The sequence below is a fragment of the Lathyrus oleraceus genome, chromosome 4, assembly GCF_024323335.1.
Source record: "Lathyrus oleraceus cultivar Zhongwan6 chromosome 4, CAAS_Psat_ZW6_1.0, whole genome shotgun sequence".
NCBI classification, from domain to species: Eukaryota; Viridiplantae; Streptophyta; class Magnoliopsida; order Fabales; family Fabaceae; genus Lathyrus; species Lathyrus oleraceus.
The window spans coordinates 332,747,317-332,766,641 of NC_066582.1; the positions used below are offsets into that span (position 1 = coordinate 332,747,317).

Below are 19,325 nucleotides of genomic sequence, written 5' to 3' on the forward strand. Positions count from 1 at the left end.
TTTTTACCGACATTGATACCATATATATATATATATATATATATATATATATATATATATATATATATATATATATATATATATATATATATATATATATATATATATATATTAAATATTTATATGTGTTTGAATATTTTGTAAATTTATTTTATATTATCAATTAACATAATTTTTTTTAAGACAATACAATATAATATACAACAAAACAAAAAAGTATTGTACAATAACAAAAAAAAAGAGGTCACGATGTATCCATTTACACGAAAAATATCTAAGACACACATTAAAAAAATAACAAATAACACAATTCACACCGACCAACAAAACAAACCAAAAAATCTCAAGCAAACATTATAAATTTTTAAATATTTATGTTATTATAAATTTATATTTAATTATTTTAAATTTAATTTTATGTAATAAATAATCAACAAAATTCTAAAATACACACATATTTTTTTGAATTATTAATAAACATTATTGTTATAAAATATTAAATAAAAATTCAATTAAATCTCTAAAATATCAATATCTTAACCATATAACTCATAAACTATTAAAATAACTTATTACTCTTCTCGAAATAAAATATAATAAAAAAAGTATTTAAAAAGCATATGTATTTGGTTTTGACTTTTAACCATATACATTAATTTTTTTTATATACCACTCTTGTTTATACTTTTACTTTGAAGGGAATAGATCGTTAAACAATTTTCTCATTCAAAAATATTTAGTTTTTCAAAATTGAATGAAAGAATAATTTGAAAAATAAATAGTTGCATGTGAATTTATACTTTAAAGACATAGTTTATTCATAAAATATTTAACAAATGCGAATTAATCACAATCATAAAAAAAAAAAAAAAACATTTGACTTACATCATAATTCTCTTCTTCTCTTTTTTTACATCATAATTCTTTTAAATCATTCACATACTTTATTATTATCTGTTGACTGTGATTTTACACTAAAAATAAAGTTCAACTAGGATTTTTTTTCAATCCTTATAATAAAAAAAAAATCACTTTTAAATACATTGAATAATTAATATATGTATCAAATATATTAATTATTTAATTTATTTAAAAACTAATTTTTTTTATAATAAGTATTGGTGGATGTAACAATTACAAATACATATTAATTTGTCAATTATTTCATCAATTATTTCATAAATTATGCCGCAACGAAATGAGACTTCTAGGAAGCCTCGTCGGATGAGGAACCGAGGAGGTTGCGAATAATTTGTGGGTCACGGCCGAGTCGAATCGCTTCAAGAACTTGCTCAAATACAGAAACACGACATGGAATTCGAAGCACACCTTTCTGTTTGTATCCGTATTCTTGTGCTGATAGGTTGAGGAGGTTCACAAAAACTGGATGGTTAAGTAGTTCTGCATTGAGGACGAACCGCTGCATTTCTTCTCCCACGTACACTGGGACATGACCCTCGGGCACATAATCCGACTGGACTGATTCGGCACGTCGTGATTTGGTTGAGTTGGATTGGAGGAGAGAGTAACTCGACGAGTCACTAATACAAGAGAATTTGCGAATAAAATTTTTCATAGTTTTCAAAGGATAATAACTATGAGATAAAGAATAGTGATTTTGTGCAAGTATTTTAAAGAATGATAGAAATGGATGGGTAGGATATAAACTGTTGAGAGATTTATATAGAGAAAAAATTATTAAAATGTGCTAAAAAACAATTTAAATAAAAATATTTTTTTATTAAAAGTGTTTATAATAAATGGCATGATGAATAACATATTACAATTTTTGTCTATTAGTCTAATGGTCAGAATTTTATTCTTGACGATAAATAAGTGAGATGTTTTTGTTTTAAATACGTCAACAATCGAGTGTTTTTGCATAATTATCAACTAAACTGATTAATATAATTAAAATTATATTTTTAATTATTTAACTAAATAGTTTGTTTTATGATATTGGTCTCATTTAGTCAAAGAAAAATGAAGTCGGTCACATAATTAATATTTACTCCTTTTGTCTTATAATATGGGTTTCTTTGAGATTTTCACAAATTTTAAAATAATGTTTAATTGGAATTTTTTACTCAAATAACTCACTTTTTCAAAAATATTTTCAAAATAATCCACTTTTCAGATTAATTCTCAAACCACCCCACTTTCAAAAATAAAATGTTAAGACATATGTGTCAGATGAATTGACGTTTATCCTTAATTTTAAAGAGGAGGCGTCAATTGAATTGACTACATCACATGGTGTTGCCAATCCAATTGGTGCCCATGTGTAAAAAAAATGAAAGGAGGCGCCAATTGGTTTGACGCCTCCGTGTATTGTATAATTATTTTTGTATAAATAGAGGTGTTGTGTGATTCATTTTTCCACATCTCTTTTCATTATATTGCAAACATGATTCGTCTTCGTCACCTCTATGGAAAAGTGATTTATTCGAGAGACAAGCCTCTGATGGACATGCTCTTCTAGAACATCAGTCGTTTCGAGCAACTAAAGAGGGAGTTGGTTCGTTGGTTAGACGAAAACATACCTGAAGGCAAAAAAAATAGAAGTATTGAGAGACTTGATGTCGTACGTGGATGGGTGCGAGTAAAAAATGATAAGGATGCTAGGGAAGTGATGTTTGGACCAAATGATATCAGTTTGATTGTTATAATTAGTTAGAAATGTTATTTTTAAATGTTGTGGTTAAGTATTTTTTATTTGTTTTGATATTTGTTGTTTGTGTTGTTTATTCATACTTGTTCAGTTTTAAGTGTGTTTAAGTTGGAGTGATGCTTTTTTTAACCTTGTTGTAATAAAAAGTTATTAATATATCAAAATCAAAGGTTACAAAAATTGAAAAGACGTACTAAATTACGATGCAGAGGTTTCTCCGAGATTGGGACATTTTTTCTTATTGTGTCCGGGTCGACGATATATACTACATAATCTTATCATTTTATCAGCCGTATCCATTTTTATTCTAATACGCGTGTTGTTTGACCGTCCTTTTTTCTTTCTTCGCATCTCATCGTTTTGCCAAACTATGTCCCCTTGATATGGAGGCCAATATTCCTCCATTGCTAGCACTGAGAAGCTTTTGTTGTAGACATTCATGACGGTAATGGTCTTGTAAACATCGAATAGATGGTTGTAAGCGTCCTGACGAGTATGTGTGCATGCCTCAATGACATGGGAGCAAGGAATACAGAAGACCTAAAACTTTCCACAGTCGCACCAACTTCTGTTTAGTCTGGCAACATAGGGTAAATTTGGCCTCCCCTCATTATGGTCCATTGTTTCATGTACACTAAAATTTTGCCTATGACGGTCAAAGATTGTAACCACGTGTGTGCTAACTTTGATAATTTCCTCTTTTATCATTTTCATACAACATTCACTGAATAATTGACCTGACATTAACATTACACTTCATTTTTCACCTCTGGTTGCGAAGGTCGATGCCAACCTAAAATAGGTTGTTTTGACCAACGTAATTATTGATAGATTTCTAATGCCTTTGAATACGCCGCAATCCACAAAGTTTGTTGTCATGTGAACTCATTGACATCCTCTGTCAAATGCCCTTGTACACTGCTCTAATGGTATGTTATCCACCCACCTTCCTGCATCTGCATTTGACAATCTAATTTCGTCATGGAAATGTTGAAATGACAGCTAAGTTAGAGCATACCCATGCACACCGATCATAAGATTCACCACTGTGGAGATGCACAATAGTGATCGTGTTAAATTGCAGTTCGGTATGATTCAACACATCCCAGATCCCCCGACAAATCTCAGAGAATGACATTTACGAAAAGTTAACGACCAATCGAACGTTAACCCTTGGCAAAGTTGTGTATTAGTTATATGATTTAAAATATAATAAATAAGAATAAGATAATGGAAAAAAAATAATAAATATCACATTAGTATTTTAAATAGACAAATAATTTGAAATAAAAAAAAATCTATTGTAAGATGGAGTGACTATTAATTTTAATATCAATAAAAAAAATCTATTTATTTCGTAAAGTTTGTTCATTAAATAATATTTAACTTTAAATGTTTGAGATATAATGGTGGATTTATCAATATCAATAATTTGTTTATATTAATAATTAAATGATGTTAGCTATGATTGAACTCTAGACATAAATTTTAGTAGTTTAGTTCAACTAACACATATTACTATCTCATTTATCCTTAATATTCACATTAAACTTTAATATTATTTTAAATTTTAAGCATTCAATTTTTTTAACAAAGATCACACGTTAGATATTCGATATTTATTAAATCAAACATAAATCATCAACATTTTTAATTTTTAGTTTTTAAGATTTCTTCATTTTCTTTCTTTCTTTCGGAACCTTTTTCATTTTCATCCACCTTCATTTAATTTTTAAGATTTTTTCATTTTCTTTCCTAAACTTTTTCAATTCATCTACCTTCATTTCACAATCCAAAATTTTTTAGATTAGAAATAGGATAATCAATTAAATTTTATGATCTGGAGTTTTTATATAAAAAAGTAAACTTAAAACAAATCATATATGTAACCGTAATAAACATAATTTTTTAAAATCCAAAATTTGTTTCAAATTTAACACAGTTTAAAATTAAATTTAAACTGATTTTTTTACTTCAAATACAATTCGAGTAATTTTCAAAATCCCAAAGTTTCAATTTCAATAACTTTTTTAATAGATCAACGCATTTCATCAAAATCACGTCCAAATTCACCACTCATAACAACAAAAACAACGCGAAGAAACAACTCAGTTTTAATTATATATACAGACAAAGAATAGTGAAAAAATAAATAGAAGAGAGTCTTCAATGTTTAAATTGTCTATAAAAAAATAAAATGTAGATGGTTTACGATTAAATTTAGAGAAAAAGAAATATACACCGATAGTGTAAAATATTTTTATACTGTCAATCAACGAGACTTATGTATCCTATCACATTACACTTTTATTTTTAAAATACTGTTATGATTTGACAATATAAAATATTTTGATTGAATATCAGTGTAATATTTTTTTACACCGACAATGTACTATCTTTAATCTCTTAAATTTAATAAATCTTTAAAAATCAACTATAAATATTTTTAAAAGATTGAATAAATTAATTAAAAAGTTTTACTTTTTAACTCATATTTTATGTGTGACTTTCATTTTATTACTTTATATTTATGATAATTAAAATATATTATAATAATGATACTTTGATTAAATTGTTATTATCCTCTTTATTTTATTTATTATATTCTTTTAATCATTAAAAATATTCAAATATTTTTCCAAAAAATAATGATTTAAATACAACATTTATTTTAAAATAAATGAGATTTATTTAATCCAAAAGAAGTCGGTGAAGTAGTGTGGCGTTATTGTGCTGACGAGAGAAGAAAGTGAGAAAATTGTGAATACTAATGAAGTGGAAAATTTTGAACAAACAAGTCATGAGACAATAAAAAGAAACTTCCATCTTAATCTTATAATTTTTACCATGTGTCTTTCTTGCAACACATACTTTTTGTTTGTTTATATGATTCATTAATGAAATATTAACTATTTTATTTATATATTTGTAATTATTATATATTAAAGATATAATTACAAAATTGATTCTTCTATTTTACCCTGAAATTAATTATTTTATTTTAAATTTAAATAATTTTGATTTTTTAAAAAATTTCGTTGAAAATTGATAATGTGTTAGTTATGTTTTTTTTTAAAGTTTTCTTAAATACTTTTTGGCCTTGCTTTTTAACCTATCTTTAATTGAAAATAGAATGGTGTGTCCATTTTCTTAATAATGTATAATTTCTAATTTTTTATATAAAGTCTTATAAATATTTTTATATAATAATTTGTTAAAATTATTTGAATTTAAAATAAAGGGAGTAACTTTGTGAATGACATAAAATAGATGGATCAAATATGTAACTAATATATATATATATATATATATATATATATATATATATATATATATATATATATATATATATATATATATATATATATATTAATTACTTACTTAATTGTAATATCTCATACAAATTAATCTAAAATATCGATATAAGATAAGATTACTACTTATATTTATACATTTAATATCATAAAGTATTACCGTATGTATATCATATTACATTATGATAACACATATAATCTTATTATAATTTGTTTAATGAAGTTTGACTCATTGTTTTAACAATTGGATATTACAGATATCCCATCGCACCTTATTAATATAGAACATTCACCTCGCGTAGGCGAAACCTACATTATCCAATACTAGTCTTGATGAGTGCTAAAACTTGAAAAGCATAAACTTAATATTTAATTTGAGGGAATTGCAATTATTCTGATCTCACCGGCTTATTTATCATATAAATCGTCTCTCACATGCATCAACATACATTCCCATGCATCAACATACATAATGAAACAGTTATGACCCTGTATACGTGCGTTTTCGACGCCATGAGATTTGGTGTAAGAAATGATTTTTTCGACAAATGATGACATGGGTTGGAACGATTTGGTTGATAAGTGTTGATTTGACACTTCGACAAAATGGAAGTTTTGATAATTCGACAAAAATCCTGAAGGAAGGCGTCGTTTCGACTTAATGTATAAATTTGAGTTTAAAAAGTTGTGACGTTTGGCAGAAGACGCGTGGAAGCATCTGGCGAAAGGAGGAAAGCCATGTGTCGTAGTTTTAGGATTTAGTCGTTAATGACAGTTATGTTATTTATGTATATATAGGGTAGTTATTATCTAAAAAGTGTGTGAAAAATTACTTATACAAAATTCCTGAAAACACTCAAAGTACCCGTGTGAGAGAAAAGAGTCATATTTGGAAAATGTATGTGTAAACAAACACCAATTCTTTCAAAGTTTATTTTATAAAGTTCAAAGTTCTTTACCAATTCCTTTTATGTTTTCCAGTCATTTATCCTTCTGCACTTTCTACTTTTCGACACTTTACATTTCATCAGTTAATTTCTGCCATTTACTTTATCTTGTTAAATTTACATCTACTTAACATTTTAATCAACATATTTCGACGTAAAACACTTAGAGAACAGAAATGAAAGATATGAAAGTGATTTTAGACATCTTCAAGACCATCTAAATCTGCACATGTCCTAGGATTTGTGTGGTTGATCCTGCAAGTGACCCAATTCTATAAGTTTTGGTAAACCAGAGGTTGTTCGCCAAATTTCACAGCGAACAAATTGGCACGCCCAGTGGGACAGTGCAGAAATCTAGAAATTTAGATAATCACTAATCAAAATTTGTTCTTCATTGTATGAGACTGAGAAGCGGTAAATTAGCCGTGTCCGAAGTAGAAATACCTAAAAGAACAAGAGTAAGGAAAATGGCGAACCAGCCAAATAATCCTAACGAATCTATCCCAGTATCTAACCCTGTCCCTTCGACAGAAGGCAATATAGGATCGGTCCCTGTGTCAGAGGCTGTACCTTCGTCAGCGGGGTCAATACCAGCGGTTTCGATGTCACAAAACGCGCCTAGTTCGTCCTTCAGGGCACAACAAATGCCCATTGGGACACCCCCCCTGTGGGAAACACTTCCAGGCCTTTTGTAACGAATTTCACCATGCCTCCGCCTGGTAGGGAACAGCCCTTCGGAATGCCAACTTCGGTGATGGCAAGTTTACATAATTCCCCGTTAATATATTCAGATTCGATGGCCAACGTGTCTTCATCCTTACAAGGGTCAGGATATGCTGGAAACGTGAGTAGACTGAATCAACAACCATTTTACGTGCCGCCGATAACAAATAATTCTGCGCAAGTGATTAGACAGCAGATGGACGAGAGTAATCATGATATGGTCCAAATGTTGACGCAACAAATGGGAGCGGTGTTTAATCCACTAATACAAAACACCACTCAAACAAACCAAGTATTGGCAGCGCAAATGACGCGCATTGCTGATTTCTTTGGAGTCCCTCAAACTCGACACAGAGAACAAGTGATTCATAACCCAGCGGTAGCGGTCCAGGAAGAGCCTACGATAAACCAGATACCGTTAGACAATCCTCAAACGAACGTCAGAAACCAAGAGGATGTAGTCGAACAGCCTCGTGTCGAAATCCCCATTCCACAAGAGCCTAGAAGGATAGTAATCCAGAGAGGCCAGGACGCGGATGCTGTATTGCAACAACGGATACGGTATAATAATCCGCCTGTCGAAAACAACTTGGCAGCCATGGTCGAAACGATAATGGCACAAAATGGGATGAACATGGGTTTGCAAAGGCCTAGTTACGCATCCCCACTATCAGAATACATTCTGCAAGAAGAACTGCCACCAAGGTGGAAAGTCCCTAAGTTCACAAAGTTCTCAGGGGACACTAGTGAGTCCACTATAGAACATGTGGCACGTTATCTGATCGAGGCAGGGGAGATAGCCCGTAACGAAAATTTGAAAATAAAATATTTCCCTAGTTCCTTAACAAAAAACGCGTTTACTTGGTTTACATCTTTGCCTGCAAACTCAGTATACACGTGGACCCAATTAGAAAGGCTGTTCCATGAGCAATTCTACATGGGACAAACGAAAATAAGCCTGAAAGAATTAGCCAGTGTCAAGAGAAAACACTCTGAACCAATAGATGATTATTTAAATAGGTTCAGATTGCTAAAGGCTAGATGTTTCACCCCAGTGCCAGAACATGAGTTGGTCGAAATGGCCGCAGGGGGACTAGATTATTCCATAAGGAAGAAACTAGATACCCAGTATCTGAGGGATATGGCACAATTAGCGGATAGAGTGAGACAGGTCGAAAGGTTAAGGGACGAAAAATTCAGGGCAAATAAAAATAAAAAAGAGAGGGTAGCCTATGTAGGGGTTCGCCAAGATGACGAGTTCGACGAAAACGAACTAAATAATTTCGACGAACAAGAGATCGACCTAGCAGAACTAAAGCAAGGCCCACCTTATTCGTGCAAAGTACTAACGCCGTCGAACGGGAACCCAGTCGAAGCCAACGATAAGTTCCCCAAAAGGACTTATACGTTCGACATTACTAAATGTGACGAAATCTTCGATCTGTTGGTTAAAGATGGTCAATTAATAAAACCACCAGGCGCTAAAGAACCGCCTGTGGAACAACAGAAAAAGAGAGGTTTTTGTAAATACCATAATTTTCTGGGCCATAAGACGTCTCGTTGTTTCCTTTTCAGGGATCTCGTGCAAAATGCTATCCGTGATGGAAGGCTCAAGTTTGGTGACAAACCAAAACAACAAATGAAGATCGACTCGAATCCTATGCAAGCAGTCGAAGCCCACTACGCTGAACCATCCGTCGTAAACATGGTGGAGGCCGAAGTTGCTCCTGATGGCAATTCGGAAATGGTGGAAGCCCCTGGAAACTTCGACGCAAATGTCAACATGGTCGAGATTGCTGATAATCTCGCAAGCCAGAGAGGAATAGAAACTACTGAAGGTTTCGACAAGAAGGACGGTGACAATGCTGTCGAGAATGTGGAGTTTCGACAAGAGGAGAATTGGGACCGCTTGGGACAGCCAAGTGGGAAATATGATTTTCTTGTGAAGTACAACGCGCCGGCAAGCTCTCAGATCGACATCAACACAATCCAACCAAGCGGTTGGGGAGATGCTTCTTCAGAAAACAATGAGGAAACAGTCGACGAAATGGAGCATGCCCCTAATACGAAGGAGAGGGTTACTGAAGACCCAGCGATTGAAAACAAGGCTGCTGAAGGCCTTGATTCTAACAAAACGAAGAAAGGTGATATCGCTAACTGCGTCAACACCATGGGTCCTTTCAGTGAAGAAATCACAAAAATCAAAGCGGAAGCCGCTAACGGTCCGTCGAAGCCCATGATCAGTGGGATTCTGCGTAGGACAATGGAAGACCCCAGAAGGAATTGGAACAAATGCTGTTGCAAACATGGTCCCAGGACCATATCTTGGTGCTGCTGCCCAGAGAAAGAGTTCGACCAGACACCAAAAGGCGTCGAAGGCGAAGAAGAGAGGCTCATCAGGAAGATGAACGAATTGAGCATCGCCGACGAACGAAATGTTGGGGTAAATATGGTAGAAATATCTCAGAAGGACCAGGTCGAAGAGGGCGAAGATCGCCGTCAGAAAGAATACCAAAGGCTGGCGTACCCTAGAGAGGAGGAAAACTTAATGGAATTCATCAAGAGATGCCAAAGGATGAAAACCGAAGTAATGTTGTGCCCACGCTGCAGCGCAATCTTCGACAGGAAGGCAGCAACCAACCTGGAAGCGGTGGATAAGACCAAAAGGAAAGAGAGTTGGGGAGCAGTGAGATACGACCCAAGAAGAGGTGATCACCACCAGTGGAGGCACGGAGAGAGACGCCAGAACACCTACAAACCATCTGACAAAGCCACAGACGACAAATGGGTTCAACCCATTAGGGACGCCCAGGGGCAGAAGAAATGGGGAAAGTTCGAGGTTCAGAGAGGTGCGTCGATGGAGGGCAAGAAGGAAATGGAAAAACACAAGCCAAGACCATACCCATCAGAGAATTACAAAGGCAAAAATCCCATGTCCAGGTCCCAATGGAGGAGGTTCCAAAGGCAAAAGAGGGCAGAAACGGAGATGGCGAAAAAGAACATGAATGGTCCAAACGAAGCAGAATCTAGCAACAATCGTCAGACAAGGAGCAGGAAAGAGACTCCCCTCCAGATCAATCCTAGCAGAGTTGTCGAATCAGTGGCGTCGAAAGAGAAGATGCAGGAAGATGATGAAGTAACCGACAGTTTTAACTCTGACTCAGAGGCATCCTTCAACGTGATTTGCAACGTTGTCTCTGTTCTCCCTAGAGACTACGATAGAGTCATGGAAATTGAGGATGAAGGAGACGAAATGGAGGAAGAAACAATGGCACATAAGCCCGTCTGCTACTATGTAATGAACAACGGATGCGTCGAAGAGCAGAACGCTTTTTTCGAAAGACCAGACGACTCCATGAAAGCGCATTTGAAACCTCTGTTTATAAAAGGAAAGGTGGAAAATGTCGGCGTGAATAAGATACTGGTGGACGGGGGAGCGGCAGTGAATTTGATGCCCCACTACATGCTGAAGAAGATTGGAAAAGACGATTCGGACGCGAAGCCCCACAACATGGTGCTGTCAAATTACGAAGGGAAGATAGGAACAACTATGGGAGTCATCCAAGTGAACTTAACTGTAGGAACCATAACAAGACCTACGATGTTCATAGTCATCGCTTCGAAAGCCAACTACAACCTGCTGCTTGGTAGGGAATGGATTCACGGCGTAGGAGCGGTACCCTCTTCAATGCACCAACGGATAGCCATATGGAGGCCAGATGGAATCGTCGAAAACATCGAGGCTGACCAAAGCTACTTCATGACCGAAATAAACACTGTCAACAGCCAGAGCTTCGACAAAAACCTGGCTCATATACCTCCCTGCAGCCCGGCAGAATTCGACTTGAAGACGACAGACAATGCCTATTGCTCCATGTACCTGCATCCAACGCATGGATTCCAGTGGGATAAAGAAGTGACTGGCGAGACTTACATATGGGGAACCACTCATATAGCGCCGACGGGATGGGGTAGTGAATTTGACGATGACGAGTGAACAATCAGCGATCGAAAAGATTACGGCTTATATAGCCGAAAACAAACTAAAAGAGGCCCTTGAGGCTGAGGCAAAAAATATGGCTGTCGAAGCCAACCAAGAGAACTCCAACAAACAATGTCCTCAAGAAGACGTTGCGGAAGATCATATCACCAACCAAATGGGCGGATGGCAACATCAAAAGCTTGACGCCATTTACGACGACGAACCTCTGGGGTTCGAACAAGATCCAGTGTCAACTAACGAGAAGATGGTGGCGCAGGATCCTCTAGAAGAAATAAACTTAGGAGTGGGGGCAGAACATAGACCAACGTACGTAAGCGCAAAAATGGACCCCCAGTTCAAGGTCGAAATAGTCCAGTTGCTGAAAGAATTCAAAGATTGCTTCGCATGGGATTATGACGAAATGCCTGGTCTTGACAGAAGTCTGGTCGAAATGCAGTTGCCAATAATGGAAGGGAAGAAGCCAGTAAAGCAGACTCCGAGACGCTTCGCACCAGAAATCCTGTCGAAGATAAAAGAAGAGGTCGAAAGACTTCTAAAATGCAAGTTCATCCGCACAACCAGGTATGTCGAATGGATTGCAAATATTGTTCCAGTAATTAAGAAAAATGGCAAACTAAGGGTATGTATTGATTTTCGAGACTTAAACTCGGCTACCCCAAAGGATGAATATCCTATGCCAGTGGCAGAAATGCTCATAGATTCCGCAGCCGGCCACGAGTACCTAATTATGCTAGACGGATACTCTGGCTATAACCAAATTTTTATCGCTGAACAAGATGTTCCTAAAACGGCTTTCCGTTGTCCTGGAGCCATAGGAACGTACGAATGGGTAGTAATGCCTTTTGGTTTAAAGAACGCTGGAGCGACTTATCAACGTGCCATGAATTCCATCTTTCATGATTTCATCGAAACTTTCATGCAAGTGTATATTGACGACATTGTGATTAAGTCTGTTTCAGGGAAAAATCATATAGATCATCTTCGACAATCCTTTGAAAGGATGAGGAAGTTTGGTTTGAAAATGAACCCACTTAAATGTGCTTTTGGTGTACAGGCGGGTGATTTCTTAGGCTTTGTGGTCCATAAGAAGGGGATCGAAATAAACGAAAATAAAGCCAAGGCCATAATGGAAGCGAAAGCGCCATCAACCAAAAAGGGGTTGCAGTCTCTGCTAGGGAAAATCAACTTTCTCAGAAGATTCATCTCCAACCTCAGTGGGAAGACACAAGCTTTCTCTCCTCTACTTCGACTAAAGAAAGAAGACTTCGCATGGGGGCAAGAACAGCAAGCGGCTTTCGACAAAATCAAGGAGTACCTGGCTAATCCCCCAATCCTGATGTCTCCTTGCAGAAAAAGAAATATGAGATTGTACATTTCGGCATCAGACAAAACATTAGGAAGTATGTTGTGTCAAGAAGATGAGAATGGCGTCGAAAGGGCCATTTATTATCTCAGTAGAGTCCTGAACGATGCCGAAACTAGATATAGCATTATAGAAAAGTTATGCCTGTGTGTATATTTCTCTTGTATTAAACTAAAGCATTATATAAAACCTGTCGATGTATATATTTCTTCCCATTTCGACGTAATAAAGTATATGTTATCTAAATCTATTTTACATAGTCGAATTGGAAAATGGGCTTTAGCTTTAACAGAATACTCCTTGAAATATCTGCCTTTAAAAGCAGTGAAAGGACAAGTGGTCGCTGATTTCATAGCGGACCACTCTATAAACGAAGACGTAGAATACGTCGAACTGGAACCTTGGAAACTGTACTTCGACGGTTCCAGCCATAAAAACGGAACTGGCGTTGGGATGTTGATTATTTCTCCTGAAAAAATTCCAACAAAATTCAAGTACAAAGTTGAAAGTCTGTGTTCAAATAATGAAGCAGAATACGAAGCTTTGATCGCTGGACTTGAAATCTTGTTGAAATTGGGGGCAACAAGAGTCGAAATAATGGGTGATTCCGAACTGGTAATAAAGCAGTTGACGAAAGAGTATAAGTGCGTGAAAGAAAATTTGATCATGTACTTTGTAATAGCCAATAGACTTCTCAAGGCGTTCGACAATGTCGTCTTCAGACACATTCCTAGGTTGGAGAATCAAGAAGCGAATGATCTTGCTCAACTAGCGTCCGGATACAAGGTGTCGAAGGAAAAGTTAGAAGAAGCCATCGAAGTCAGAAGAAGAGTCGTATCCACCAGGTTGTCCCCATCAGACCTAGAGTCAATAAGATTAGGATACGGTGACGAAGAAAACTTCGAGATATTCAACATAGATGATTCAGGAATAACAGACTGGAGAAAGCCTGTCAAGGATTATCTACAAGACCCAAATCAGAAAGCAGAAAGAAAGATAAAATACAGAGCTTTGAGTTACGTACTTTTGGGAAATGAATTGTTCAAAAAGACTGCAGAAGGAGTTTTGTTGAAATGCCTGAGTGAGGATGAAGCCTACATAGCCTTGTCGAATGTACACAGTGGAGCGTGTGGCGCGCACCAAGCAGGTCACAAAATGAAGTGGCTTTTATTTCGACAAGGAATGTATTGGCCAACAATGCTGAAAGATTGTGTCGAATTCGCAAAAGGTTGTCAGGAATGTCAAGTACATGCAGGCATACCTCATGTCCCTGCAAGTGAGTTGCACTCAATTATAAAACCTTGGCCATTCAGAGGATGGGCGTTGGACTTGATCGGGGAGATTCGACCAGCTTCCTCAAAAGGGCAAAGGTACATTTTGGTTGGGATAGACTATTTCACAAAATGGACCGAAGCCATACCATTGGCGAATGTGGATCAAGAAGCAGTCATAGACTTTATCCAAAAATACATAATTTACAGATTTGGGATACCTGAGACAATAACAACAGATCAAGGATCTGTGTTCACCGGTAAAAACATGCAGAAGTTTGCACAAGAAACAGGTTTTAAGCTCCTTACTTCGACACCTTACTACGCTCAAGCAAATGGGCAGGTTGAAGCAGCCAACAAGGTAGTGATAAACTTGATTAAGAAGCATGTGGGGAAAAAACCTAGAAATTGGCATAAGACTTTGGATCAAGCCTTGTGGGCTTGTCGAACGTCCCCCAAAGAGGCAACAAATTCGACTCCATTCAAGTTGACTTACGGACATGATGCAGTTTTGCCAGTCGAAATATATCTACAGTCAGTTAGAGTGCAAAGGCATCATGAAATCCCATCAGACACATATTGGAGTATGATGATGGACGAACTAGTTGATTTAGACGAAGAGAGGTTGCGCGCGCTAGACCTAATAAGAAGACAAAAGAAGAGAGTCGAAAGATTTTACAACAAGAGAGTGAGATCCAAGATCTTCTTAATAGGTGATCTTGTTGGAAAGTAATCCTTCCTATGGATCGAAAGGATAAATTGATGGGAAAGTGGTCGCCTAAATGGGAAGGACCTTTCCAGGTTTTGAGAACATTCTCGAACGGCGCGTATGAAATAGAAGAAATAGAGAAGGATAAGAGAATCCTAAGAATAAATGGCAAGTATTTGAAAAAATATAAGCCTATATTGCAGGAAATAAAAATAGTAACAGAATAAGTGCAAAACATAATTGTGATAAGATGGGCCAAATAAAAATGGCATTCAAAAGTTATTACAAAGAAAGCCTCACAGGGCTGAGAGTTGCTAAAATAAATTCGACTAAAAATTAAAATTGGCAAAAGTATCCTTCAAAGTGGCAAACTTCTGCCTCTGGAGTTGGAGTCGATGATCACAAAGACTTTTGTGAGTAGAGAGAGTCTCAATCTCCTGACTAAGTTGATGGGCTTTCTCTGCATGTCGAATACCCACCCTCAATTCTTCGTCAATCTCGCTCTGCTTGGGTTGTTGAATGGATGCCTTACGTTTCTCCTCTTGAGAGATCTTTTCTTGAAGTGCTGCTATCTGTGTTTTCCATTTTTGAATATTGTCATTGCAAGCAGCAACTTCTTCGACGTACGTTTCAGAAAGCTTTTGCAATTTTGAAACTTTGTCAGTCGAAGTCGAAACGGCATCCCATTCAGCAGTTTGAGTTTCAGACTTGGAGGAGATTTGAGCGGTAAGATCCCTTTGACGATGGAGATCCGCAGTGGCCAAGTCAATGAGAGTCATCAACTCCATCACAAAACTTCCAATCTCAGCAGAAGTTTCCAAAACATTCACTTGCTTCAAGAGTTTCTTAAGACTAATTTGAGCAAGGGAATTCTCTTCCAAGACTTTAAACAAATCGACATCAAGGATTTTCGTTTTGATCTTGGTCAGGAGGCTGCCAAGTGATGGTGCTTCAGAAGTTGCCCCAGAAGTGGTCGAACTACTCTGAGAAGAATCCTGGAAATTGAAACGGGTGCTAAGCATGGCTTTCAGATACTCCAAAGGTCTTTGCACTTTGAGATTTTCAAGCTCCTCGCGAGAGAAACTGGTCGAACCAGTTGATTTGCTACTCCCTTGGACCCGGTCAGGAGCAGGTGGAGTGTTTCGCGTCGAAGTATGCTCGACCTCTGTTCGTTTCGACTGATTGTCCCCATCTCTGGCAGCTTCATCTTCAGGAGTATCTTCGACCACAACCTCCATTTCAATATCATCACCCTGAGGTGCAGCACGTAATCCTGGATGAGGAGGAGATTCGTCTTCAGAGGCTTCACCCACAGTGGTGTCGAACTCTCCTACGGTTTGCATATCATGGTCACTGATGGAGACATCTTCCTCTGGGGCTATTTCCTCCAGAATTTTCTCAGGCGTTTTTTCGACAACCACTTGTTCCTGAAAATAAATTCTAAGATTTAGAAGGAAAGATGTAGGAAAGGTAAAACATATGCTGTCGAAATAGAAATTACCTCAGGAATTTCAGTATTAAAACTGGACTTCCCACTCCCCATATCTTTCGACTGAGGCTTGGCAGGAGAAGCACTGGCAGGATCCTTCCTGATTGGGTTAGCAATGGACCTTTGGGAAGAGACCTTCGTGAGTTTCTTTTTCTTCTGAGGGGGAGGGATTAACTCTGGAGATTCATCACCAGACTCTTCATTAGGGACTTTATCCTCTTCTTTCTCCTCTTCATTCTTTTTCTTTTGGATTGTTGGGGGTTTTCGACTTACCTAGTCATACAGGCCAAAGCCAGTTAGTTCCAAATAATGGAAGGAAAATAATAAGAAGAAAAAAAGTTTTGTACCTTTGTCGAAGGCTTTTTAGCAGTACTGGGCGACGCTTCGACGACAGCTTTCTTAGCAGGGATCTTCACGGCTAAGGAAAGAAATAAAATTCAGAAACAAATATAAGAGATACATGATAAGACAGTTAGAATAACAGAAGGAAAAATCATATTTTTCTGTGAACACCTTCAAGAATGGTATCTTCCACGCGAACGTGTTCTATTCCAATATGAAGGTGTCCTGGATATTCGCCCAGATGATACTTAGTCGGAACCACACGCTCAGCAGGTTTTTGATACTTTTGACGAAGAATTTTCATAAAATCCCCACAAAGGAACCAGTCTGGAAGTGGAAAACCAAACGCCACCCCAAAGTCAGCAGTTGGCAAAAGAGGAAACTTTGGTGGATGACAATTGAAAGCAAGGTCATAGCGCGCCTCTGGTGAAAGATTGGAAGGCAATGACAGTTTTTTAAACTTCTCTGTCAATTTGCGTTTTAATTCAGCCGCTGCTTCGCATATGGTTCGACTAAGATCATCAGGTCTATACGCAGTTTCAAAATATTTTTGAAATTTCTGTATTTCCTTAATATGTCGTTGAATACCTTTTTTGGTCCGATCCTGCACAAAAGCGAAAGCATTTGTCAAATGTGTAGCAAAAGCAGCTACGTCGAAAAATTTGTTGGAATAATAATCCTTCCACCATTCATCAAACTCAGGAGTGCATAGGAATGATGGTCGAAAAATAACTGGTCGAATGTCGAGAGAAGCATCAGCTAGTTTCTTCGACAGCTCTTTGCCTTCGTCTTCAGTGTGAAGGGAGTTATAAAAAATGATGGATCCCTTTTTGGGAAATATAGGTTGAGGTTTGATTTGGATTAGACCAAACTGTCTAGAGACAAGGTTGGGTTGATAAACTATCAAAGCAATTTGATGTTTAGTGGTGGTACGGTAAGAAAAAAGGAGCCTAGGGGTTAAGAAAGATTCCCAAACATTCAGAAATGTATTTTCATCCTTTTGCATCTCCAGAGGCAGTTGTTGGGTAAACCACTTAGGTCCAATCTTTCTATCAGCAAAAGGTGCCATGGTCGAAGTAAATTGATACCTTTTAGCAAACATCATAACATAGATTTTAAAAGCTTGTCGAAGGCTGATTCCTTCGTCAGTTGGCGTTAGCAGCACTAATCTTGGCCATTCGACAGTCCTATTGTTTACTGCTTCTTCATCTATTTCTGGTGCTACAGGAAGACTAGCTTCAAAGGTGGCATTGAGCCATAGTTGCAAGAGCCAAAAAGGTCCTGACAAGTTGATTTTCCCTTGGGTTTTGGTGTTCTTTAAGAAATGTACGCTCTCGCTCAAAGATTCATAGAGATTCGCCAGAATCATTTCGCTCAAACATAGTTTCGTGCCTGCATGAAGCTGATTGGCTATGGTGATAAATCTCTTGGCAACTTGAAGAGAGCGAGAACAGAACACATATTTGGACAGCCATAATGTCAAAAAGGCTATATGTTCGACATCTAAAACTTCAGTGGTACTCTTATCATGGTAATAGGACATGAATAAGGAGTAGGGTGCAAGGCTAGTCTCGAAGGCAATGATATCTTCACTTAAGACAGTAGGGTCGAAATCTATACCATTGGGGTGAAGACCAACAATGGCTGCTGCGTCGAAAAGGGTAGGCGTAACCATCCCACAAGGAAGGTGAAAGGTGTTGTAAGTACTGTCCCAAAAGTAGAGAGAAGCCAAAAGCATATTTGGGCAGATATTGGGTCCTACTCTCGACAACTGGATAAGGTCGAAAATGCCTATTTCTTTCCAAAAAGACCCTTTAACCTTTTCTATTTTATCTAACCAAGATACGTAGTCAGAAGGATCTTTCGACCATGGGCAGGTTCTAAATATCCTGGGAAAATTCAAATAGGCTAAGTCCAACTCTCCAATATCTGTCGAACTTGATGAATCTTTCTGTTCTACAACTTTCTCTTTAGGCTGAGGTTTTCTTCCAGCGCCTATGGGTTTTGTGTGAAAGTAAGAGGGAAAAAACTCTCTTAAACGCTCTGGTTTAATCTCTAGGTTCGGAAGGGGACCTAACATAGCGTGATAATTTCCAGAAATAAGAACAGGGATTAATACCTGAGATTTATAGATGCAGTCTTTCTCCTTTTTCATTTGGAGGTTCCGGAACATACTGTTGATTTCCAATGGTCATTGGCCCTTTTAAATCATGCACAGGAGGAAAAGATGAGTCTTGTTTCTTCTTGGAGTGTTTACTGCTTGAGGGTTTTTGAGGCGCCATTGCTGAAAGAAAGCTGAAGAAGATTTCTCAGAAAATGTGAAAAGCTTGAGAAATGGGTATGAAGAAGGAAATCTGAAACGTAAAAGGATTTAAAGAAAAGGTTTATGGGTATTTATAGGAAGAAGATGTTGAAACGTTTTAGATGGTAATGGTGTTAGTGGGACACGTGGCCATTTCTGATGGAAATGAAAAAGAGGTAGAAGTTGAAAAG

General features: G+C 36.9%; 1 protein-coding gene across 1 annotated transcript; it reads right to left on the minus strand.

The window, feature by feature from the left end:
* Positions 1–921: 921 nt before the first annotated feature.
* On the minus strand, positions 922–1,635 carry LOC127135499 (auxin-responsive protein SAUR71). The gene has a single exon (XM_051062182.1). It carries the CDS (start codon positions 1,574–1,576, stop codon positions 1,208–1,210), a length of 369 nt encoding a protein of 122 aa, XP_050918139.1. The 5' UTR covers positions 1,577–1,635; the 3' UTR covers positions 922–1,207.
* Between the last annotated feature and the right edge of the window lie 17,690 nt (positions 1,636–19,325).

Bases quoted from the DNA above. Each gene is read 5' to 3' on its own strand.
- LOC127135499 (XM_051062182.1), bottom strand. From the start codon at position 1,576: ATGAAAAATTTTATTCGCAAATTCTCTTGTATTAGTGACTCGTCGAGT.